Genomic DNA, 26,782 nt, shown 5'->3' with positions numbered 1-26,782 from the left:
TATTGTTTATAGGGATAGAGACCAATACGGTAACCTCCCAAACTCATCAGGTACACCATTCCTTTTATGAAGAGATGAGTATAGATAATAAGATCCCCCATAATGCTAAAAACCTGTTCATTGATTTAGCTGAAAGTATTGCCGGTAGTCTTAATGTTACCAACTGCTATGTGTGTGGAGGTACTAACATGGGAGACCAATGGCCTTGGGAAGCAAAGGAGGTAATGTCCGGTTCTGAGGCAGTTGAACAATTGATATCTTCACAAGCCGATTATCAGATGAGTGTTAGAGGTAAATCTGAGTGGAGATTAAAGACCTCCATCATAGGTTATGTTTGCATAGCAAGGAAACGAATGATGTATAATACTTCTGTAGGAGAGTTAACTTGTCTAGGGCAAAAAGCTTATGATGATGATACAAAGAATACAACTTGGTGGTCGGCTTCAAATGTCTCAGAACCATCTAACCCGTTTGCAAGATATGCCTATTTAAAGGACGTGTGGTTTGATTTATCCATCACATCTAGTTGGAGAGCCCAAGCTAATTTGTACTGGATCTGTGGTAAGAAAGCCTATTCGGAGTTGCCACAGGACTGGGAAGGGGCATGTGTGTTGGGTATGCTCAAACCATCCTTCTTCTTGTTACCTATTGAAACAGGTGAGACTTTGGGTGTTAAAGTGTATGATGTGAATCATAGGAAGAAAAGGGGACCCATAGAGATAGGCGCCTGGGAAGATAATGAATGGCCTCCCCAGCGTATTATAGAGTATTATGGGCCAGCCACATGGGCAGAGGATGGTACCTTTGGATATAGAACCCCAATTTATATTCTCAACCGTATTATAAGGTTACAGGCGGTGGTTGAGATTATTACTAATGAGACCTCACAAGCGCTCAATCTTCTAGCGAAGCACAATACCAGGATGAGGACAGCAGTGTACCAAAATAGATTAGCCTTGGATTACCTATTGGCAGTAGAGGGAGGTGTATGTGGGAAGTTTAACCTTAGCAATTGCTGTCTTCAAATAGATGACGAAGGGCAAGCAATGGCTGAGCTTACTAGCCATATGGTTAAACTAGCGCATGTGCCTACTCAGGTATGGAAAGGGTATAATCCAAGCAGTTGGTTTGGTAGCTGGTATGAGCAGTTTGGAGGGCTTAAGGCATTGGTAGGCGGAGTCCTACTGATTTTAATGTTGTGTCTACTCCTGCCATGTCTTATCCCCTTAGTAGTAGCAAAGCCTGATAGAAAATATAGCAGAAAGGAAGGCTGCAGCACAGATAATGGCTATATATAAATATAAGGCTCTAGATCAGGGAGAACCAATGCAGGAAGAGGAGTGTTAAGGGATTCACATCATAGGAAAAGTCTGGTCTGGTTCATGGTAACCTGAGGTGTATGCAAACCAAGGTTAAGTGATGCCTCAAGTAATTGTGAAATATCAAGAGGCATCAAAGGGGGGAATGTGGTGGAATCTCGGTAAAAATAAATTTAGTAGGCCGAGATTTCCACGTGGCATGTGTACGTGCATATGCTGACGTATCGATCAGTTAGTTGCACGTGGCAAGATACGATCAGTAATGTACGGAGCATGTGCAGGAATACAGGATGTAGTATTCCCCTCCTCCATTGTGCTGGACAGGCCATGCGGTCAAGCAGGAAGTTAATTCTTATTTGTATTGATTGGTCAAGAGAATGTGCGGGTGGAGCTTAATATGGGAGGAGTTATATGCCTATATAAGGAGCCTGCACTATTGTCCGGGGCTCAGAACTTGCTGTATTTTGGTGACATTAGTCCCTCTGAGTCCCGATCGGTGAACCGAATAAAGAATCTCTTCCTTCCTGAAGAAACCTGTGTCCATCTCTCTGTGCTTGGCTTCCGTCAGTTTCTCCGGTATCAGCAGCCCTAAGCTACCAGCATGCAAACCCTTCGTTTGACGCATTGCGGCTCTCCGGGCCGTTCGCCAACCGAATACGGGCTCCCCAGGTAGACCACACACTTAGAGTCGTGTGGCGCTCACAATGTTGCAATCGGTAATTAAAGGCTCTCCTAGGTGGCCGTCGTTCGACTACCGACCATGCGGCGATCGGCCATCTTGGATCCTTTGTCTCTCCAGCGGTGTTCGGTCGTCGAGCGCCTGGTACTAAAAACGGCTGCTTAATGATACGAACACCGCCGGGCTTCCAGAGCGTTCGGGAGTTCCGCTTTCATCACATTGTGTTCCCCATCGGTGTTCGGTTGTTTTAAACCGAACTCGATGGCTAAGTGTATTTCATGCGGCGTTCGGTCAGTTCAGCTGGGAGCCGAGCGGTATTCTCCCAAAAGATGCGCTCGGATCCCAGCTATCTACCGAACGTTCGGTCACTTAAATCTGCCGAATAAAACGTAAAAAACATATTTTAAAACAGATTGTCAGTTCTGCTGCACGAGGGGATAATCCACGTAATCGTCCATTTTAGTGGGAGTATCCTTCTCGTGCAGCACAGCCTGTTGGGAAAATTACATTGCATGATGGGAGAAATCCCCTGGATTCATTGTATGGAAACCCCTTGCAAGGGGAACTGCATAAATATGGAAGTCTGTGAATAACGCGAGTTAGTTGACTCCCAAACTGTGTTTCGTCCGGTTATTGGGAGGATTGGGGACATTGCCTTACTTTTCAGCGCTGACTGTGGATGTACCTGTTATACCAGCGGAGATCGTGGATTTTAATATTGCACTCCGCTACACCCCCTACCTCATACACGGAGGTTCAGCCCCACGACCAAATCATAGCTAGCCACCTCGCTTGCTCTTCTTTGGGCTACAGTTAGAGCTTCCCATGTCACGGCCACACGTTTTTGAATCTCTTACAGTCACCGAGAGGCCAACATCCTGCCACCTCGTTCTGGTGGCCACAAAACCCCCTCGGCCCAAATCATAGGTAGAGCCTCTCACCGCCACTTGGCAAAAGCAGGACCTCGACTGTCACTTGGTTCTAGGTAAATTCTTCGCCTCGGCACTAGCTAGCAGGCCAGTTTTCCAGAGGTCTCATCCCACCTCCACTATGCCCTACTTATCGATATCATTATTCCTTTCAGAATGTCTCAAGAACCGACCATCGATCCCCCATCAGACGATGTACCCAGCACGCCAGCCAGGCCTGGGTCTCCGGAGGAATCCCTCACTCTTTCTACTCCCAGATCCCTAAGATTATATATTTTGACCATTCCCAAAATATTGACTGAGCTCTAGCTCAGGGGGATCCCCTTTCCAGCCACCGCTAGAAAGGCTGAACTTTACAAACTTCTGACGGCTGAGGCCAACGACCCGAGGCCCGGCACGAGTTCACATATTGGTAGCAAACCAATATGGGGATTCAGTTACACCATATGGCCATATTGTTTTGGCTACCCTGATTCCACCCAGGACACTCTGGCTGCTATACTGGCTAATCTGCAAGCCATAAACAGCAGGTTGCTGAAGGTGGAATCGGCCATAGCCACGCCAGGTGACTTTCCAGCCCCAGCAGTCCCTACTCCGGTAACCTCGACTGCTCAGACTGCCATACCCCCTCCCCCTCCCCCACCAGCCACTACCACTCCCACTGCCCATGCCCCACCAGCCCACTCTGTCCCGGCTTCCATCAAGAAAGATATTCTTGATGGAAAGGATGTCAATTTAATGTCCCTCCTCATAGCCTCACAAGACATCCTAGAGAATAGAGCTTACAACTATCGGGACATTTCTGTAGTCTTAAGAGCCAGAGATCCACGTTTGAACAAAAAACTCACCATTCCACAGTTTATCGCTTTTGGCACTTATCGAGATGTTATTTGCACGGTGTACCCACATAGAAGAGAAGAGCTTGATTTGTACATGCACAAGGTTGTTGATTTGGGCATCAAGTACGGAGGGTCCTCATTTTATGATTACCACAAATCAGTTTCGGCCAAGGCAGCAACTCATCTGGCACAGTTCTATATTAGAATTGATTGGTGCCAGATAGATACCGAGTTGTTTTGCCGTCATTTTGCTGGTTTGAGGCCCTCGTCTTGTGCCTCTTGTGGTTCCACTTCACACTGCACCGACCTATGCCCAGGAGATGCAGACCCTTCCACTTCCACCTCCACACCTCACCACTCCTTCACCACACTCCAAAGACAGGAAGGCGGCCAGAGAGATAAGCTGGGCAGACCCATCATATTCTTGGGTAAGGAGCAGGTGTGCAATAACTTTAACACAGGCGCATGCAGGTTGTTGCACATCTGCTTCATCTGCTTCAGAGCCCACACCAAGTCCATGTGCCCAACCCGTCTGACACCTAACACATAGTTGGTTCTACCCGCACTCTCCACCAACTGGGCGACAGAGAACTATCTGGTGTCAGGTCCTTCCCAAAGGCTCTCACACGGGACTCACGACCTTCCACTCACTTTCCAACCACACAACCTAAACCAGGGGTTACCCGCATATTACGGCATCACGTACGGTGAACCTCCGTTTGTCCACAAACAAACGTCAACACCAAGTCTAAACCATGTCTCATTCCAAGCGTACCTACCCCTTCACGGGGGGATGCTTACTTGCACTCCAAGTAATAAAAGTTTGTTATTTGACCTTTCGTATCTCTTTTCTTTCCCTCCAGATCCAGCTTTAGACTCTCTCATACCCAACGTAAAGTTCTTGTTGTTTTTACCTACATTCTACTTTTACACTGGTTTATGCTCTCAATTTCAGGTCTCCGGCCAGACTCCCCCTCTGGCCCACCTCCAACCATCCAGGACACCGCCGTTCTGCCGGCTAATCCCGGAATAAACAAGTTATTACTTCACGCTCAAGCACTCACGCACCATCTCTCAACACCACATCTCTTACGCTAGGGCACTGACTATTTTTAACAAATTCACCACCGAGTTTTCCCATTTACACCTAAAACTTTCACACAACACTATCAAACTCTACCTTACCGGAGTACAAAACCACATCCTCACTACCTTCCTTAACCATGCTCCTTTTCTGTCCTCCTACCCCATCAAGAAAATCCTTAAAGGTATTTTTAAGGTCACAGTTCCTCCTAGTACTACTAGGTTACCAATAGACGGTCCAATTTTCAGGCTCCTCAGCGATCTATTGGACAAATCCCTGTTTGACCATAGTACTAATATGGACATTAAATCTGCCATCTTTTTGGCTTTCTACGGTTCCCTGACACCTAGAGAGTTCACCGTGATTCGTCAAGGAGACACAGTCCAATGTCTAAAACTTTCTCACTTAAAGAAAGTAGACGACCATTACATACTCTCATTACCTTCTACTAAAACCAATCACTCTGCCTATCCTACTATCATTCCCCTCTTCCCTACCGACAATCTGTGGTGCCCAGTACATATTCTGGATTTGCTCCTGTTATCTCACCACACTCACTCTCCAGACACTCTACTACTTCTACTCCAAGGACACCCACTCACCACAGCTAAATTTATTTTACACATCAGAACTCTACTATCAAGGTTGGGATACAACCCAGCTTCATTCTCTGGTTACTTGTTTTGCATCAGCGCAGCATCATTGGTTTCAAGCACTAACACCCCGGTACACATCATTAAGAGACTAGGACGCAGGAAATCCTCCATATACAACACCTACTTCCCTCGACCAGAAAGGGAGCTTAAGCAAGCCTTCAGGAATCTTGCTGTTTAAACTTGCAATAAAGTGTGTTTACTTCGAATTCCTTTTTGCCTTTTTTTTACAGGCCTACACATACGTTGGTTTCGGCACACCTCAACCAACTTTGCTTCTCCTCTACATTCCATTACTTATTAGAGATTCCGAGCACAAGTTGGAAGGCCATTTGGCCTGAAATTGTGGGAGGAGTTATGACCCTATATAAACCCTACCCCCTACTTACCTTTGTCGGCCAAGTTGGTTTGTCCTCACCCACCTACACCCTCCTTTATACATTTCACTTTGTGGGTCTTCTTTTTACAGGCCTACACTTACGTTGGTTTCGGCACACCTCAACCAACTTTGCTTCTCCTCTACATTCCATTACGTATTAGAGATTCCGAGCACAAATATATATATATATATACACTGATTGTTTTTTTTAAACTTTATTTTTTCTTTTTACTGCAGCAGGGAGACTGCCTGTCAGCACAGGCAGTCCCCCTGCAGGCAGTTACACAGGCACCTATTGCCGCCATGTGCCCGCTCTGTTAGAGCGAGCATGTGGCCGTGGGGCCAAATTCACTGCGGCGGGACTGTCTGGGTCGGATTGGAAGCAATGTTGATCGGCGCCGGGGGAACGACGGCGATCGGGCGAGTAAATATTTCTGTGGGAACTGTATTTTTCAAAATAAACCTACCTTTCTAGGAAAACTGAAACTTTTTTTGCTGCTTACATCAACTTAAACCTTGTTTATTTGACCTGTGTTAGCCTTTGAGTTTGACATGCTTGAGGTAGATAGATAGATACAGATATTATATTATATTAACTGATATTTTATTAGGTGTCAAGTTGGATATTCAGTATAGGCTGTTGTGAGAAAACAGTCACAACCCATAATAATCACAGAATAAAAAGGGCACTGCTGTGTATTACCGTATATGAACGATTTAAAAAAAACTACTTTAAGCACAGCAAATGAATAAGCATGGCTTTAGTACTACAGTTCCAGAGCTGAATACACATACCTCATTACTGGTTTGTATACTGTTGATAGTGAAGTCTGCATAGTCAGGTTATATGTGCAGGAAAACTGGACACTGATATTGCTAGATGAAACAATTCCAGAAGCAGAATATTTTGAAATATGAAGAGTATTTGTGTATGTCACTTTGTCTGTAGTTTTCTGAGAAAAAATATTAAAAAAGTATTTTCATGATCATGTACCAAGTCAATGCAGAGTAACTGAAATAATGAGGCTCAATATACAAATTCAGGCAGTATTATGAATGAAATTTAGTCTTCATTGTGCTTTTTGACTTTTTAATATTTCCCTACAATGTGATAAATACTTTCATTGTAATATAATACACTACTATGAAAAAGTGAGGATTAAAGAGACACCATATCCACCAGAACCACCGCAACTCAATATGTGGTTCTGGGTCATATAATTTGTATTTGCAGGGTCAGCAGTGTTTTTAAATGCTGCCCTTTCTGAGAAAACACATTGCTTACGTTTCTGCATAGGTCCATCTCTAGTGGTTGTAACTCAGAAAAATAAATACAAAATACAGTTTTACATTTTAGAAGCCTTCTTAAAATCACCTATTGTAGCAAACCAATATGGGGATTCAGTTACACCATATAGCCATATTGTTTTAAGCCCACTACTAAGTCACAGCACCCCAATATTGGTGGGTCCTACACTAATTTTAACATGGGACATTAACATGCTAACTGCAATACTTACAGTAATTATTTGTTCACTTAAGTTCTGTGTTGAGTTAATACCAATCCTGGCGTTACAACAGGGCAATGTAGATGGGGGAAGGGAGGGTGTCCTAGGGTATATCAAATATTCATGTCTAACTTAGGTAAGTACATAAGCAAAAACTCCCAGATTTTTGCGATCTCATGTTGATGTGTCACACATCAGATAAACCCAGTTTCCTGTCCTCTTGCCCTTCCTACTGCCATGCCTATGCCGATGTTTTCCGTGTGTCTTTACTCAAATCTTTGGTGTGTAATCACTTCATTAAGACCCAGGTGATTCTGGAACCTAGCCATGCTCCATGTGTACACATGAACTGCATGGCATGTGTGCATATGAACTGCGTGAGGTCTGTGTCTCTGTATTGCATGAGAATTGTGTGACTGTACTGCGTGGAGTGTGCATTGAAAATTAAAGGACCACTATAGGCACCCAGACCACTTCAGCTTAATGAAGTGGTCTGGGTGCCAGGTCCATCTAGGTTTAACCCTTTTTGCTGTAAACATAGCAGTTGTTTACAAATGGGTTAATCCAGCCTCTAGTGGCTGTCTCATTGACAGCCGTTATAGGCGCTTCCGCGCTTCTCACTGTAATTTTCACAGTGAGAAGACGCCAGCGTCCATAGGAAAGCATTGAGAATGCTTTCCTATGGATTGGCTGAATGCGCGCGCGGCTCTTGCCGAGCATGTGCATTCAGCCGATGACGGTGAAAAGGAGGAGGAGAGTTCCCCGCGCCGAGGGAGCCTGGCGGGGGAAAACAGGTAAGATTTAACCCCTTCCACCCCCTAGAGAACGGTGGGAGGGGGGCCCAGAGGGTGAGGGGGACCCAATGACCCTATAGAGCACTATAGTGGTCCTTTAATAGCATGTGTGCTTGTTACCTGCATAGTGAGTTGTCTCTGAAAACTGCAGCAATACTTCCATGCACCTTACAATTTAGGCACACCCAGGTGACCAGTGTGCACATTATAAATATGTAAGTGAAAAGTGCTGTCCTATGTTGAATTCATATACTGAATTCACTTTATGCTCTGGGCATCAGAAGCATGCAAAGATCATCACTTAAACAGGGCCCCCTGCATGGTCCACCCTTGTTGGGCTGGCCTACTTGATTGGCAGACAAATTGGTATACAGAATGTCCTGCCATTTCTATGGGCAGACCTGCCCCCTTTCTGGGGACACTGACCCCTCCACCCTTACTACTCCCATTAGTGATATACTTCACAGGACACATTGGAGAGGTATGCTTCAGTGTGAATGTGTGCTTGTAAGATATGCTATGTACATCTAAAATACATTTTGTATCTATGTTTCTTTGTGTATTGTCTTTCTGTGTGTATGGCACCTGCAGATCCAAAGGAGGCACCAGGGCAGAAGCCTATCCCCCACCATGAGCTGTAAGGTGAATCCAATCCAGTCAGGGACAAGATAAATCTGCTGGGTGGTGAGAGTGACACTGATTGCACCAACATACTTGAAAACATCACAAAACCAAATGAGATGTTTGGGGGACTGTGTGCATCTACCTTTTTGCACACTGCTCCCTTGATTTCTGGTGTGAGATTGTATAGTTCAAAGCACAGACTTATAATATCTTGATCTATAATACCATACCCATACACCTTACAATTTAGGCACACCCAGGTGACCAGTGTGCACATTATAAACATGTATGTGAAAAGTGCTGTCCTATGTTGAATTCATATACAAACAGAAATGATTTCCTCCCTACAGCATATAGGATTATTTCCTTCCTACAGCAAGTTATGGCACTTGTCATGTACTGTCCATCAGCACTGTGAAACCGTATATGTCCAGGAAAAGGAAAGTGTATAATTTAACTACATCTAAACAGGCGACAAAGAACATCTGCACCCAGGCATCTCTGACCCCTGGTTCACCCATAATTTACCTCCTATTAATGTCAGAGGGAGAAGAGAAAGAAGATCTAGTTTCTTCTCCTCGGACATCCACATGGCACATTTGCTGCATAATGTTCCAACTCTTATCTCATTAAATTTTTCATATCAAATGTTGCCATTGTGCAACTTCAAAACAATTACACCCTTAAGGACAACAAATGCCTACACAAAATACAACTCTTTGTACTTGTGCTTACCTGCATAGAATTCCCACAGGTACCAACTCTGCCTGAAACAGTTACGGAGTATATACGCACTCCGTCGACAATTGACACATTAAATTCAGTACAAGTGGGGTCTGACAAACTGGCATTGATTGGTGTGTAATGAAGAAAATCCAATATGTTCTTATTTACAGATGCTGTCATGTTGCCACCTTTACAGGTCACAGATGCAGTAATATTATTGATACCTGTAGCACGATAAAATCATATAGCTATTTAGTTTCCAAACTTGACCCAATGTCACAAATTACAAAAGTTGAAATATACTTACTTAGATTTTTGTTTTGATAGAAGGCAGTGTTTACTGTGCATGTTGAAGTTTGATTCACAAATGTGCAATTTTCATCAATTAGGCACTGGGGGTTGCAATATGGTCCCTCTTGAGAAAAAATATTTAGACAATCCAATTACTGTAATGCACTAATGTAGGAACATTTCTGTACATGTTACCTTATAAATTTCGGCAGTACCCATATGATTTCGAAGTGTTTTTGTTCTAAACTGAGTAAATATAAGAATGCATTTATGAGAAAACATGTAAGAGCTGTACATATAATTTTTCTCATGGATATCAAATTAGTACATCTTATCTACAGTCCTTTTAAAGAGAACTAGCCAATTTATTACATGATTATCTGTCCTTTCAGGGTATTTTGTATCGCAATCTGATCTCTAAACTCTAACACTAGTTTGAATTTCGAATTGAATTGTCGCTTAGGTGTTGTTTCTTTATACTGCTTATTTTTATTCTTACAAAGTAAATACATCATACTTTTATTTCACCTGTTCAGCTCCAAATGTCTTGTTCTATATTTTTGAATAATGCAGCCTTCTCATATACTGTTATTATAAATGTAATTATCTCCCTGGTCATTAGTTGCAGAATTCCCCATTTATTATCCTTTTTCATAATTTCATGCCAATTTTTCATATTTCCATTTACTTCTTACCTATACAGCATGCAAGGTCTGGGTTCCAGGAGAGGCCAGCAAGACAGCAAGCTGAAGAATTCAAATTGCAGCTTCCAGTTTCAGGGATACATGATGTTTGATTGACACACTTGCAACCAGAAGTATCGTTACAGCTCCCTCCACAGGTAGAGCACATGATGAAATTACCATCTATGCCAGCTGTAAATATCAAGTATGCAAAAATGCAGTATTATTTTTATATTGCACATATATAAAAGTAAACTACAAGTAGAATTAGAAAAATTGAAAGAAGTAGTCTTCTGAGACTTTTAAACAAATGTGTCTTGTTTATCACATGTTGCACAGTTATTTGCATGTTTCGTACCTGGGAGTTATGTAACATTTAGAAACTGAAAAATGTGATGTGACATTATTCTTACAACCTTCTGAAGTACTGTAGGTGTACTGCACATAAAAACATTGAAGTGGATACATTTGTCACATCAGCGTTTGCCTACCTACTTTTACGAACAATGTTACTCTACTAGCCCAGCATACGCTCTGTAGAGTTGAAAGCAGCACACTAGATTCTTTTGATTTCTTTGATAGATTAAAAAGGAAAATATAGAAAAATATGGAACATTTCCTTTCAATATGTGAATTAGTAATATCATAACCAATACACATAAATGCACACAACACTATCTGTCAATAGACATACATAGCAGGTTACAAGCATATGCAACAAAATTCTTCTGTCTATCTGTCAATAGACATACACTGATCAGCAATAACATTAAACCACTGACAGGTGAAGTGAATAAAATTGACTATACCGTTACAATGGCACATGTTAAGGGGTGTGCTATATGAGGCAGCTAGTGAACTGTCAGCTCTTTAGTTTTATGTGTTTTTGACAAGGGCCAAATAGTGATGGCTAGACGACTGGGTCAGAGTGTCTCCTCTCCAAAATGGCAAGTCTTGTGGGGTGTTCCAACTATGCAGTGGTTAGAACCTTCAAAACAGATAGAACAACCGTGAACTGGCATCAGGGTCATGGACAACCAAGGCTCATTGATACACATGGAAAGCAAAGGCTAACCTATCTGATTTGATCACACAGAATAGCTACTGTAGCTTAAATTGCTGAAAAACTTAATGCTGGCCATGTTAGAAAAAAGTCAGAACTCACAGTGCATTGCAGTTTGCGGTGTATGGGGTTCCATAACTGCAAACTGTGAAAGCACCTTCAATGAGGACATGAGTATCAGAAGAGATGGCAGCAGGATGCACAGTGGGAAGAAGGCAGGCTGACAGAGGCAGTGTTATACTCTGGGTAATGCTCTGCTTGGAAAACTTGGGTCCTCGCATTCATGTGGATAGTACTTTGGCATGTACCACCTACCTAGTGATTGTTGTTGGCCACACACACCTTGGTGGCAGTGGCATCATGTGACATCAGACAACGCTGATGGCAGTTGCCATTATCAGGATAATGTACCCTGCCACAGTACAAAAATTGTTTAGGGATGGTTTTAGGAACATGGCCTCCAAATTCCCCACATCTCAATCTAATTGAACATCTGTGGGATGTGCTGGAACAACAAATCCGATCTATGAAGGCCACACCTCACAACTTGCAGGATCTTACAGGGTCTGCTGTCTTGATACCAGATGATACCAACAGCATTAGAGCTGTTTAAGCAGCACAAAGGGGACCTACACAATATTAGGCAGGTGGTATTAAAGGGACACTGTAGGCAACCAGACCACTTCAACTCATTGAAGTGGTCTGGGTGCATTGAGAAACTGAAATATTTACCTCTGACGGTTAACTCCTACTCTAGTGTCTGTCTACCATACAGAAGCTCTCTGTTTGCCAAAGTGCTAACCCTGCATTGCAGCGCTTAGCTCAGGAGAGTTAACAGAAGCTCCTGCTCAGAACAATCTCCATTGTTAGTAGTGGAGGCAGGGAGAGGCTCCAGAATACCCAAAGTACGAAGTTACATTGGGAGTGCTGTAGTATTTATGGTTCTTAGTGTTCCTTTAAATAACTGATTTCACTTTTGTAGCTCATGAATGTTACAGACTGTTGTCAGTACTTTCAAACCTTAAAAATAAAATACAGAAGTTACAAGTGTTAAACATTAATGTGTCAGTTTTACCAATAGGTTTGGTGACTTTATGAAATAACTGTGTAAAATGACTAAGTGTGTATTTATTAATGAATTTCTGTAAATAGACAAGGGAATTTGTAAGTAAGGGTCAGTATGCCTGAATTTAAAATGCTTATAACCTACATTTTGTGATTCAATTATCAATATACCACCGGTTTGTGATCACAAGTGAGAAAAAGAGTTTGAGGTTCATATTGTAAAACTCACCATAACATGATGAAGAGGAACCTGTGAATAGTGAAGCATAAATATTTTTAGGGATGAAACAGTTACAACTAATACAGCTCTAAAATATATAATACAACTATTGACAATATTTGTCTGTGCTATGTTCCTTTAAAAAAAAAAAAAACGGTTTCCGAAAATATTTGCAACAAAATAAATAAATCACAAGTGTTATTTATTACGCTCAAGACTTGCACCGAGAAGCATAATTTGGCAACAGTATCTGTCTTTGACTAAACAATTAAAGGGTCTTGCAAAACTTGACAATTTTAAACCACCAAGTAAACACTTTAAAAAAAAAAAATATACAAACCAAAATAAGGCAAGGAAAACATTGAGAAGTATGTAATAAATGTTTATAAACCTACTACAAAACTTGGTCAGATTGCATAATTGGGCACGCCTCACAGCTAGGCGGAGTTTATTCAGCCTTCCTCTGCCCTTCCCCACCAATCTCAGTTTTAGACTAGTCTACTAATTACAGAAATTGTGCAGCAGCAGTAGAGAGAAACCACTGTTGTCTTCTCAGCATGATCACACTGATCATACTCCCTTTCTTCTCCCCCTGTCTGAATGATGTAATGGGAAGAGATTTTCCAGCTTTGTAAATCTGTCAGGCATGCTCAGTCCACATCACCAGTATTCCAAGAGATATGGTACTGTTTAGTTATATCAGTGCCCCCTTCCCCACTGTGGAGTGGGTGCGGAAAGCATAAGAAAGAAAAAGCAGCTAAAGCTTTTACATGAGGCAGTTGTTTTAAAGTGATACATGTCCCTTAAAATAAAATAAACTATATGTCTGTCCTAGTTTGATTTGTAATAAAAGTACATTAATCACAGGTGATATTTACTTTGCATAATTTGGCCAAAGTAGCCATCTTGGATTAAATAATCTAATTGTGACATTTACTATTAGCAAACTACCAATCGCTATTAAGAACCACTGTTAGTTTAAAGGGGTATCCATATTGATTAGTAACCGAGTAGCATTCACAGAACATGACCTCATCATAGACGAAGAGGGCCGCTACATCATATTAATATGCACCATCAATGACATCACCTACACAATAGCGAACATATACGCACCAAACTCAGAACAACGCTAGCTAAACTGTCGCCAGTCCGGAGGGAAATGCTGATACTTTGCGAAGATTTCAATCACATTCTCGACCCTAGTTTAGACACATCAAAAGGATCAATGGGGCAGGGCCTACCACACACCAGGAGAACTTGCAAAACATACCAGAAACTGCTAGATGAACATACCCTTTATGATGCGTGGAGGGTCCTTCACCCTGCAGAGAAAGATTATACATACTTCTCCTCAGTTCACAACTCTTACACCCGAATTGATAGGTTTCTCATTGAAGGAAAACACTTAACGCAGGTCCTCACCTGTTCCATAGCGACAATTACGTGGTCAGACCATGCGCCCATCACAATCGAGCTACTAGATACATTTGAAAGCCACAACAGAAGCCCTTGGCGCCTAAATGAGACACTACTGCATGACCAGACTTTTGTTAAGCACCTAGAGGACTCACTCACACACAACTTTTCAGGAAATTACAACGCCAGGTGTATCCCCAGAAACCACCTGGTTAACACACAAACCGGTTATCTGAGGAGAATTAATAAAAAGGGCCCACTTCCTCAAACAGACATCCCATGCCCAACATATTACCTGGCATAAGCAACTGCACGACCTTAATAAATTGAACCAAACACACCCAACTACAGAGTTGAAACACCAGATTTCAGAGGCGCAGAATAGGATCCAGACCTTAGCACTTGCAAGGTGGGAGACGTGCTAAGAAAACTGAAAGCTACACAGTACTCCCAGGGAAATAGGGCAAGAAAAAAAATCCTAGCCCAAAGACTCAGGGACAGATAGGCCACATCTAAAATAGCATACATACAATCACCGGCCGACGATAGACTAATTGCGCCGAAGGCTATCAGTGACGAATTTGCAACATACTATGAATCCCTGTACAATCTGAGAAGCAACCCGCTCACGCCCACCACATCACCCGCGACCATTGATGAATACCCCCCTGCCTCCCCTCACACCAGCACACGAATAGTCCCTTGCGGCCGCTATCACCCAACAAGAGGTAAAAAACATGATAGAAGCTCTCCCCGCCGGGAAAGCCCCAGGCCCCGGATGGATTTGTCAACGCATACTATAAATTATACGCCAATATCCTATCCCCAGCTCTAACAACCCTGTTTAATAATGTCATAGACAAACACTCATTACCCACGGAACTCCCACAGGCTCATATTACTACACTCCCCAAACCGGGTAAAACCCCTACCACATGTCCAAACTTCTGCCCCATCTCCCTGATCAATACGGATGCCAAGCTATTTGCAAAGAACCAAGCCAACAGACTTAAGACCATCCTCACAAAACTTATCCATGATGACCAGGTAACTTCCTACACAAGACCCTAGCTAAACTGTCGCCAGTCCGGAGGTCCAAACTTCCGCCCCATCTCCCTGATCAATACGGATGCCAAGCTATTTGCGAAGAACCAAGCCAACAGACTTAAGATCATCCTCCCAGAACTTATCCATGATGACCAGGTAACTTCCTACACAAGACCCTAGCTAAACTGTCGCCAGTCCAGAGGGGAATGCTGATACTTTGCGGTGATTTCAATCACATTCTCGACCCTAGTTTAGACACATCAAGGCTCAGATAACACTCGCAAAGTGCTGGATCTTTTGCACAGCACTCGGAAACTGGGGATAGGAGGCCTCTTCATGTCCCTAGACGCAGAGAAGGCCTTTGATAGATTAAACTGGGCGTTCCTGATTAGGGTACTCTTCAAATTAGATTTCCCCACACAATTTATCGCAGCAGTGGAGGCTCTCTACAGTACACCTTCGGCACAAATCTTATACACAGGATTCCCATCACGCAGGATAAACGTCACCAATGGCTCCAGACAGTGATGCCCTCTGTCTCCGTTTCTCTACGTCCTGGCCCTAGAGCCACTGGCTTCCAAAATTAGAGCAGACCCGAACATCCATGGCATGCCCCTTGGAGCCAAATACTATAAACTAAACATATTTGCAGACGACATACTACTCACCCTTACACAACTGTTCATATCTATGCCCAACCTTATGCGACAGATCAAACTTTTTGGCCTCCACTCATACTAAAACTGAATGTCTCCAAGACACAAGCAATGACAGTGGGGATAAGGGGGGAGGAGAGAGACAGTCTAAAGGAGGCGTTCCCTCTGGACTGGCGGTCAGACTACATAATATACTTGGGAATCAAACTCCCAAAGAAACCCTGAGGACTATTCCAAGCGAATTATGCAAGGATTCTAAAATAATTTGAAACCACATGAATTTGGAAACATGGGAAGGGAAATTCCTTTCATGGCTTGGACAGATAGCAGCCATCAAAATGTCACTGCTACCAAAACTACTATATCTTTTCAGAACACTGCAGATACCCCTACCACCCACCTACCTACGATCGGTCACATCCCTACTCCTAAAATTTATCTGGCAACACAAAAAATGTAGGGTAGCCACCAAACTCCTATAAAGACCAGTAATTGACGGGAGGCTGGGCATCCCAAATCTACACACCTATCACAAAGCGGCCCTGCTGAGCATGATACACACTCCAACCCACAATGGACAGGGATTGAGGCCTTCTGGCTCAAAGCTGACCGACTACATCACATTTTCTGGACTGACAGACACAAACTTGACTTTGACACAAACCCTATGATGGGTTACCCACTACTCGGTTGCTTATTAATACATAGGACAGGGTGAGAAAGGCACTGGCTATCCACCACATCCCAATGGCGACACCATTGCAAACCATTAGCTTGACTATCCCTTCATTCAATCATAAACCATGGGTGGAGAAAGGCATTACCCATGTCCTCCACCTGTACCAAGGTGGACACCTCAAAACGTTCCCACATCTCCAAGAGCAATATAATGTACCCACCAGACTCCTATTCCATTGATGATGGCAAACAACTTACCTACAGAACCCAAGACTGCACTTACCGAACCAACCTCGGAATTCGAAAACTACTGCCTATCACACAAACCTATCACGAAACCCCTGTCAAAATGTTACCGTACACTTATGCAAAGCCAACCACCACCATATGCAACATATACAGAAGCATGGCACAGAGAACTAGGTAGAAAAATTAGCACCACGCAACAAGGCCCACAAAGGCCTCACATCTTGCGCCCAACACTTAGAAATAAAAAGGAATATCCTATATCGCTGGTACCTAGTACAGGCAAAACTTCACAAAATATGGCCAAATTCAACAAACATATGGTGATGGTGCGAACGGGAAGTGGGAACAATGATTCACATATGGTGGACGTGCCCCACTCTCAAACCCTCCTGGACCCAGACTCTGCAGGTCCTATTGCATATGCTCGGAGCTCCAATAAACGCTGACCCATTAACATGCCTTTTATATATATATATTCCCCGAGAAAATGCCCAAAACACAACAAGCGCTAACATACCACACGCTTACAGCAGCACACCTTCTGATAGCAAGACACTGGAAATCCATTGAACCGCCTACCCACACTCACTTACTACACCAGATTAGGCACAACTGGACGTATGAAGCTATGCACCAACAACAGTTCGGCCCCAAACCCATCTTAGTAAAAGCAAAACTCATTTGGGACACATACACTAGCAACAGAGACGAGAATCAGGAAAGTCTGCAGGACACTGAGCTGGCATCCGGGGTGCGGACTAAACTGGCAAACTCCGCGCTACTCACAGTGAACCCTCTATGAGAATGGTCTACCCTAAACCATCACCGTCCATACTCAGCTTAACCCCCTGTCATGAGAAGTGGAGAAGAAAACAAAAATACCTCTGGATCCCCCTCCCGCTCCACCCACCCTCCTCTTTCCCCCTCCCTCCCATCCTGATTGCTATACAAAATTGTTTGGAACGTGTGATATGCAAATGTAAGCGACCCTAGGGCCTAATTTGCAATGCGCCCTAGAGTGGCGCATCGCTGACATGAATAATGTATAACTATGTGTATCTCAACATGACGTCTAACATATGTACATACACGATTTGGATGTATACGCATGTCCCAATAAAAATTGTCAAATAAAAAAAAAAAAAAAAAAAGAACCACTGTTAGTTTAAAAATAAACTGAAGTGGTGTGTCATTTGTGATAATACCAGTGCTATCTGAGGCATTAACCCTTTTAAATATGTGTAATACAAGTTAAAACAGTCTCTGACTGGGAAATAAAAACTGGTAAATTGAGAAATAACTGCTGCAAGACATGTTCTGGTTATGTATCCAAAGACCAATTATGGGAATAAAATGGGATTATAAGAATAGTACCAGTGTTATTCAGTTGTAATAACAATAGAAGTGTTGTGCATTGTAAGTGAGTATTATTATAGCATTTTACACAAAATAGTAAATTATACAATCCAAGTGTACGTTCCATAATGTCCTCAACATTAGAGATACTGATAACCTGTGGATCTTGGAAACACAGTGAGTGAAACCAACACCTATTAGAGTGTCACTTTATTATCAATAAATTGATGTTTCTATCACTACATAAATTAACTCAAATAACTAAATCAAATAACTTTTGATTATACCTTACTTTATTCAGGACACAGTGGGGTTCTTTTAACAATTATATACTGACATTTTTGGGAAAAAGCTTCAAACTAAAGTACAACTATTTCCTATTTACTGTATCTGTTCATTAGATCATTATTGTACCCTTGTTTTGCTATACCTACCTAAGAAGGAGTATTTTGGTAAATGATCTAAAAATAGGTTGTAGGCTCCACCCCCTGAATGCCAGCTTAAGAATGTTATTGTATTTATGACTAATATTTGCCATTATGATCGAGTGTAAGATCACACCGTGTCTTAGGCAGTTTAAGCCCTCCATATAGGAAGATCTTACACTTTAGTTTATTGGGAAAACCATATTTATGTAGGTTATCCCACTTATCTGAGCTAACCGAGGTAACAGCGTGGAGTTTCCAACTTTAGAGATTTTGTAATAGCTGCTTGATCCAAGGAGACATCTGACTGCTATTTTGGCGTCAAGAAGGAATTTTTTCCTACTTGTTTGCAAAATTGGAAGTGCTTCAGACTGGATTTTTTGCCTTCTTTTGGATCAACAGCAAAAGCATATGTGAGGAAGGCTGAACTTGATGGACGCAAGTCTCTTTTCAGCTATGTAACTATGTATTGCCTCCTATCTAATTCTCAGTTGTGTGATATATCCAAGCTATTTGTCTTCACAATTTTTCAAGTGGTAAATAATTGTGTCTAATTATCAGCTATTTCTTAAATACAAGAGTACACATATACTTACTGTATAATAGATGTAAGCATGATCATTGTATAACTAATATGATGATAGAATATTTATTGATATATGGGAAGGAGCAGTAGAAGCATTATCTATTACTATGATGCAGGATATAGTAGATCAGGGAACTAAAAACCTGGAAGCTTTAGACAAGATCATTAGCAAAATTCAAAATAAATTGGAACCATTTATTGGAACCAATAATTCAGAATCTATCTACAATCAAATTATGGGGAGATTAGATAAACTTGAATCTTCCATTATTTTTAATAAGAAAAATAAATATCAAAGAGACGTTTATGACTATGCTACAAAAATATTAGAAAAAAACCTAGAGCTAATTATAATCAGAAAAAGATTTAAAATCAAATTTTACTGATCATAAAAACAGTACAAAGACTACTGTATCCACTCGGGTACAAGAAACCTTAGAGTTGAAAATAAAGTGCAAGAATGGACTCAAGTAAAGAGAAATAATCGAAAGACACATGGAATTAGAAGATACAAATAAGTGTTACTGGACTTCACTGTTTTACTTTTATTTTTTTTTATGCTGTTGTTATTTTATTTACTATGCCTCACTGATGATGCCTAACAAGGCTGAAATGACCAGTCTGATATGTTTCAGAAATGTTCTCTCTGTAATGGCACAAGATGAACTAAAACCAGCTTGAGAACTGAGCGGGGACCCACCGAAGTGCAGGCGATTTCAGCTGCTGCCTGTTCTCAGTATTCTCTTGCACCCTGTTTTTTGCTCTCCATAAGTTTAAAGGGTAATCCAGACGTGGACCCTTTGCTCACGGTGCCTAGAGAGATATCAGCTATGCCTCACTGATGATGCCTAACAAGGCTGAAACGATTGTCTGGGGTTGCTGTGTCTCTCGTGCAGAGGACACTTGCTGGCATTTTGGATCTGTACTGCCCGTATGGGTGGGACCAGTCTGATATATTTCAGAGATGTTCTCTCTGTAATGGCACAAGATGAGCTAAAACCAGCTAAAGAACTGAGCGGGGAGCCACCGAAGGGCAGGCTATTTCAGCTGCTGCCTGTTCTCAGTATTCTCTTGCGCCCTGTTTTTTGCTCTCCATTATTTTATTTACTGTTTTATTGTGAAGTAAAATCTTCTTACCTACCTTATTAGATATGTATTGATTTATACCTACCTGAGAAGGAGGATATCGTGCTGAAAGCCTGAATAAGCTTATTATTCAATTGCAGTTTCTGCCAGAGCCTGCCAGAGCCTGCTTCTTAATGCTCTGAAGATTATAAGTGACCCAATACATTTATTATAGATCAACTATTGTTTAATGCAGTATTACACTATTTCTTTGTTTTTATACTGTCTTTTACGGAATGATCAAGAGGTCTCACAGCACTAAGTATTAAGTATTATTTATTGTATACTTTGCACCCCACTCACTGAGTTTTAGTTTTATCTATTCAAGTAGTGTCTTTTTAGTGATTGTCAGACACTGTGGGTTGTTGCTATTTCTTTATTTCAGTGCCAATCCACCTGTATTTTATCTTGTTAAGGCGAAATATATATATATATATTTTTTTTTTTTTAATTCTTTATTTTTGTCATGCACAGATAAGACAAATGACATTTACGCCAGCAATGCCACAACAGCTAATGCCAGATTTTACATAGTCGTAGAAAAACAGTTGTATGGTATGGAGAAATAGTGCATTTTTAAAAAAATTTAAGAAGAGTGAACAGTAGTTTAGTGTAAGCCATAGTGTGCGTGTCTGTATAAGCCTATCCGCTGAGTAGGTATGTAATAGTGTCCTAGACACTTGTGAATCACGTGGAGTTTAGTAGTAAAACAAGCTTATTTTGGTCACTCAACATGTTAATATTGCAATACAAAACAGTGTATGGGCCGTCGCCCTTAAAGTTCACATGCATTAAGAGGTATGTAGGTAATGGCTGGGACTCAGTCCCATGCTGAGTGGGTGTTGGATTATTTAAAGCATGTTAGTCAACATATTAATACAACATAAATAAGTCCCTCTGGGTACATGAGTAATATATAGCCATGAAAATGACAATAACATAATGTCTCTCATAGACTTGAGTACGCCAGAGGGGAGAAAAGCCCCCTCCGGGGATTTGCAGCCTTGAGTTAACATATTGTCTAGCACAAAGAATGAAAGGAGGAGGAGGGGGGGGGGATCAGAGCCAGAGTTAGAGTGAACCTCCCTGAACTGTATCCGCGTTATAAGCTTGCGCGTTGCCTAAGACTGCTTGATTATTAAAAAAAAAGAGAAAACTGTGAACAAGGTGAAACAGCGGCCTACTCTAGCATGTCTGGGTTCTTAAGATGCTAGGGGTTGTAATCTCAAGTGTGGCATGTCAGAATGTAAACCATTAAGCAAAAAGGGAATAATAAAACACATTTGTAACTTGGTAAATATAGTCACTGATTTTAGTGGCGGAATCCGTGGCATCCTTGAGGGTGACAAGTAGTCAGCTTGGTGCGGTGAGTTCAGGTTGTGTTGCCTGCTGGTGTAGCACGTTGAGACGACCTGGGTATGAATTCCTTTGCTGAGGCGGGATGTAGCCTGGCCGAGGTTGTCCTGGGCTCAGTTCGCGGAGCCGTCAGGCCCAGCTGGCCCAGATGAGTGTCTAGTTCCTGTGGGCTTCGTGCCCGGTAGGTAGTCCCTTGAAAGGTGAAGGTAATGAGTCGCGGTGTTCCCCAGCGGTACTGGATGTTGTTGGATCTCAGGTGTTGTAGGCTTGGTTGAAGCGATTTGCGCCATATTAGTGTACTTCTCGTTAGGTCGGGAAACAGCAGCAATTGAGAGTCCTCGAATGATAGAGGGGTCTTCCCTCGGGTCACTGCTAGGACAGCGGTCTTATCTTGGTGGCTTTGGAATTTTACAATAATGTCAGCCGTGGCGGTTGGGGATGCGTTCGCCGATCTGGGCAGGCGGAACAGTCCGTCTATTTTCACCTTTTTTGCCTGTTTTTGTTGCAGTAGTGTTGCTATTAAGCGCCTTACATAGTGTGGGAGGTCAGCTAGGCCTATGTCATCTGGTACCCCTCTAACATTTAAATTGTTCCTCCTTCTGTGGTCCTCCATGGCCTCCACCTTCTCTGCTGTGCCAAGGTGTTTTTGGAGATCTGATATTTTTTGTTCCAGGGTATTCAGGTGTGTGTCTTGGGACTTAGCTTTAGTCTCCAAATGGGTGAGCCTCGTGGTGGCCCCCTCAATGGCCTCTTTAAAGTTTGCTCGGTCGGCAGCTAAGTCCTGCCTGAGTTCTGTAAACATTTTTGTCAGCAAGGCTGCTGTAACCGGTTCTCCTGTTGGAGGGGCTTTGATCTTGTGCCCTGTGGGCCGGTTTACCGATGTGCCTTCTTCCAGATCTGGGTAGAAGTCTCCTGAGGAGTCGGAGTACCCGTCTTCCCCCAGCGCCATTTTCTCCCATGCAGCCTTCTGTGAGTTTTGCAAGAGTTCGCCGATATCGTGGCTAAGAGGGGTTTTATCCGGCCTCGGTTTTTTATTTTTCTTGCCCATTATCTTCTCCTCGACCGTTGGGTGAGGTTTGGGAGAGGTAGGTGCCCAATTTCAGCCGAAAAATCAGGTATTTTGCTTAGTGTGGCACGGAGCTTTTCACTGTGCGTCTTTTAATAGTAGCATAACTGTATTTGAAGTTTAGTACTTTCTAATAGGCAGTCCATTCCCCTTTGTTTCATTTTAATATCTATTTAACAGAAGCTGTTTACAGATAAACTCGAGAGATCTAATTAGCGTCTTGACAATAAAGCATGCAGAAACACTAGATGCTTTGTTTACGTTCAAGAAACTTCTGTTAATGTTGTACACAATATATCTTGCAGCAGTATATCGCCATTCATTACCAGTTTTTATCCCCTTGTTGTAGACTTTTTGAATTTGTATTATAATTAGTAAATTAATCTGTTTTCCTTACATTTTCCAATTTAATTTAACTATAAGCCAAATTTTATTGCAAGGTAAAGGAGTTTGTAATATTTATTGAAAGACAAATTACAACCAAAATGAAGGCACGTTTGTTGCTTTGTGATTTAATTACAAAGAATTCCTCTGGACACTGCTGACTAAAAGGGACATATAGGGTGAACTTTCTTTCTGTGGAATATTCTATTTAAAGCCTAATTTGCCACACAAGGAGAAAGGAAAGAAAAGCAACCTTGCCCTGGTAAACTAAAACTAGTTTACAAATTCAACTTTTATGTGTATAAATTCCTGCATTGAAGCTCTGCTTATTTCTTATTTGCACTCACTAAAGACCCTATATCTCCTGCTCCCTACATCCACTAGAGCCCCTATTCCCCTACATCCATTACAGCCCCTATTCCCCTACATCCATTACAGCCCCTTTTGACCCTGCACCCACTACAGCCCCTTTTGACCCTGCACCCACTACAGCCCCTTTTGACCCTATCCCTTATGTACCTACAACAGCCCCTATTACTTTCTGCACCCACTACAGACCCTAACCCTTCCCTTCACCCACTACAGCCTCTATCCCCTCTGCGACAACTACTACTATATGCATTGGTGGTGAAAATTATTAGTATTTTCCCAGTTTTCACTGTGTATCATATATGTTCCCCTCAGACATGAATTTCTTGCTGACTGATATGCAGGGAGAATGACATGGATGTATTCACTAAATGAGCAACTGAAGTTAAACTGAAAAAAAGTGCAAAGTACAGCAAAATAGGTACCGTATATACTCGAGTATAAGTTGAGTTTTTCGGCACATTTTTTGTGCTGAAAAACCCCAACTCGACTTATACTCGAGTCAATATCTGTATTATGGCAACTTACATTGCCATCATACAGACAAGGGGCTGTTGGGGGCTGGCAGCGAGCTGTAACTTACCTTTCCTGCAGCTCTTGTCAGCTCCCTCCTCCTCCGCGCCAGTCCCGTCAGCTCCCTTCTCCTCCAGTGTAAGTCTTGCGAGAAGCGGAGGGACAAAGCATTGCCACGCTGGCATTGGCAACGCTCCGGGCGGCCGCGAGACTTACAGTGGGACTTGACAGGGGAGCTGACCGGACCGGTGCGGAGGAGGAGGGAGCTGACAAGAGCTGCAGGAAAGGTAAGTTACAGCTCGCTGCCAGCCCCCGTCCTACACAGCCCATCCACTGGACCACCAGGGAGTGAGAGCCCCCCTCCCTGGCCATGTATCAAGCAGGGAGGGGGGACAAAAAACTGCACACTGCACTCACACACACTGCATTCATACACACACACTGCATTCATACACACACTGCATACATACACACACTGCACTCATACACACATTGCATTCATACACACACACTGCACTCACACACACTGCATTCATACACACACACTGCATTCATACACACACTGCATACATACACACACTGCATACATACACACATTGCATTCATACACACACACTGCACTCATACACACACTGCATTCATACACACACTGCACTCATACACACACACTGCATTCATTATATACATACACTGTAAATAAATATTCAATTAATATAATTTTTTTAGTATCTAATTTTATTTAGAAATTTACCAGTAGCTGCTGCATTTCCCACCCTAGTCTTATAATCGAGTCAATAAGTTTTCCCAGGTTTTTGGGGTAAAATTAGGGGCCTTGGCTTATATTCGGGTCGGCTTATACTCGAGTATATACGGTATGTAACTTATTTAATGCGGCTGGAAGTTGCAATTCAGTTTCATCTTACTGTTTAGTAAATAGACCCAAAAATGTATTTCTCAAGAACCTCATGCATAATTTGAGTAATGGGAATTTAACAATTTTAATATCAAAATAAATGCATATATGTATTTTTATTAAAATTGTATATATACAGCAATAAGAAACATTGCAGTGAAATTGCTTTAATTATTGGAATTGTTAAATTATGCCTGTCCTGTAATTACTACATACCTGCAAATCCTAGCAGAGCCAGTAACACCAAAGAGCTGAGCAGCAACATTTCTTGCTTGGTATGTGTCCTCCGAAAAGCAAGTGTCAGAATGTAGAATGTAGTCTGCTTACACTTAACCTTTTCAAGAGACAATAAGGAGTGGCTCCTATCATGACTTAAATTAACATACCTTGTTTTGACATCACCTTTCTTTGTTTGGGTATGGAATGAAGCATTGAAGAAGAAAAAAGTAAAATGGGATGTGCTGATGGTTGAAGTAGGTATGAGAAAGCTGTAACAATGGTTTCAATAAGAATATATGGATTAGAGGCATTAAAAACTGTGGATGTATTGAGATTTAATCACTAAAGTCCGCATGTCCCTGGTCTGAATTGCTAAAAGTAATCTGGCTCCATTCAGTGGCATTTGGACTGCAAAATCTGGACATTATTCACAGGATTTATCAATGCTTGGATATTGCAAATCAGCATGCAAATTCAACTTAAATTTTTACTGGATTTTAGTCTGCCGGATGCAACTAAATGGCTGAAATCTGCAACTGAATTCTGAAGAAGAAAAAAAAAAAAGTAAATGCATATGTGTTCCAATATAAAACGCACATAAGATTCATATAATCAGGATGATTTTCTTCACTCTTTTGCTCCCACCCAACATGCCCTGGGTGGGGGCATATCTACTGAATCATGGGTATACAACTATTGCTCAAATGCTTATAGCCCAGCCCTTGGTGGGTGAAATGGGGTATTATTATATTAGATAAAGGGAGACCTGTTTCTGGTTCCTCCATTTCCACCCCACTGCTTAACATTTGAGGGGTTAAAATAATTAGCAACTGGGCATCTATGGATGCCAAGATGAGAAAAGTCTCATCCAATTCATTGGGCAGATTAGATGGACCAAATGGTTCTTATCTGCCATCACATTCTATGTTTCTATCCCATTAGTTGTGGAATTAGTTCTGTAAATGAATGTAAGGGGTTGGTAGTAGTATGGCAGTGCCCTAACCCCCTAGCAGTCCCAAACAGGCATTAAGTAGGGGGTACTAAAATAATTATGGATGGTGGATAAATTGCAGTCCTACCTCCCTACCCATGGGCAGTGGGTGAGGTGTAATAATAAAAATGGGGACATGCCATTGCCCCTCCTATCTAAGCCCCCCCCCCCCCCCCCCCCGCACTCACCAATCATTAGTGGTGGGTGGGGTCCAAGAATATACTCCACCAATGACTAGGGTCTTCAAACTGTTAGTTACCCTCTACATAAATATGTCCATACCTAGCCTCGCACACTAATAAAAGTGAGGGAAGCCCAATAAATCTAAAACAAATGAAAAAGAAAAAGTCCTGTGTTAAAAAAATATTTTTATACTTACCAAAAAAAAAAGGGCAATTAGAAACCATCATATTCTGAAAAAAAAGATCCTACTTGCAAGAAAATGGGTAGGAAAAATAAAAAAAACGGTGGGAAAGGCCTATATATACACAGATCAGCCAAAACATTAAAACCACCTGCCTAGTAAAGACACCCCTCATGTTGCAAGTCACCTAAATGTGTGCTATTGCATCTG

General features: G+C 42.0%; 1 protein-coding gene across 1 annotated transcript in view; it reads right to left on the bottom strand.

Annotated features, from left to right (window-relative positions):
• The window catches only part of LOC134609470 (uromodulin-like), a 104,558-nt gene extending 79,258 nt beyond the window's left edge, over positions 1–25,300 (bottom strand). Inside the window, exons 1-6 of the mRNA XM_063453144.1 lie at positions 25,215–25,300; positions 12,866–12,886; positions 10,521–10,700; positions 9,842–9,949; positions 9,544–9,758; positions 6,678–6,835 (exon numbers count right to left, since the gene is read on the bottom strand). Of these exons, the coding sequence (XP_063309214.1) occupies positions 6,678–6,835; positions 9,544–9,758; positions 9,842–9,949; positions 10,521–10,700; positions 12,866–12,886; positions 25,215–25,263 (731 nt within the window). The 5' untranslated portion in view covers positions 25,264–25,300. The remainder of the gene's footprint in view (positions 1–6,677; positions 6,836–9,543; positions 9,759–9,841; positions 9,950–10,520; positions 10,701–12,865; positions 12,887–25,214) is intronic.
• Between the last annotated feature and the right edge of the window lie 1,482 nt (positions 25,301–26,782).

The sequence above is a fragment of the Pelobates fuscus genome, chromosome 1 (assembly GCF_036172605.1).
Source record: "Pelobates fuscus isolate aPelFus1 chromosome 1, aPelFus1.pri, whole genome shotgun sequence".
NCBI classification, from domain to species: domain Eukaryota; kingdom Metazoa; phylum Chordata; class Amphibia; order Anura; family Pelobatidae; genus Pelobates; species Pelobates fuscus.
Note: the sequence above shows the minus strand (reverse complement) of the source record. Positions and strands in the feature narration are given on the sequence as shown.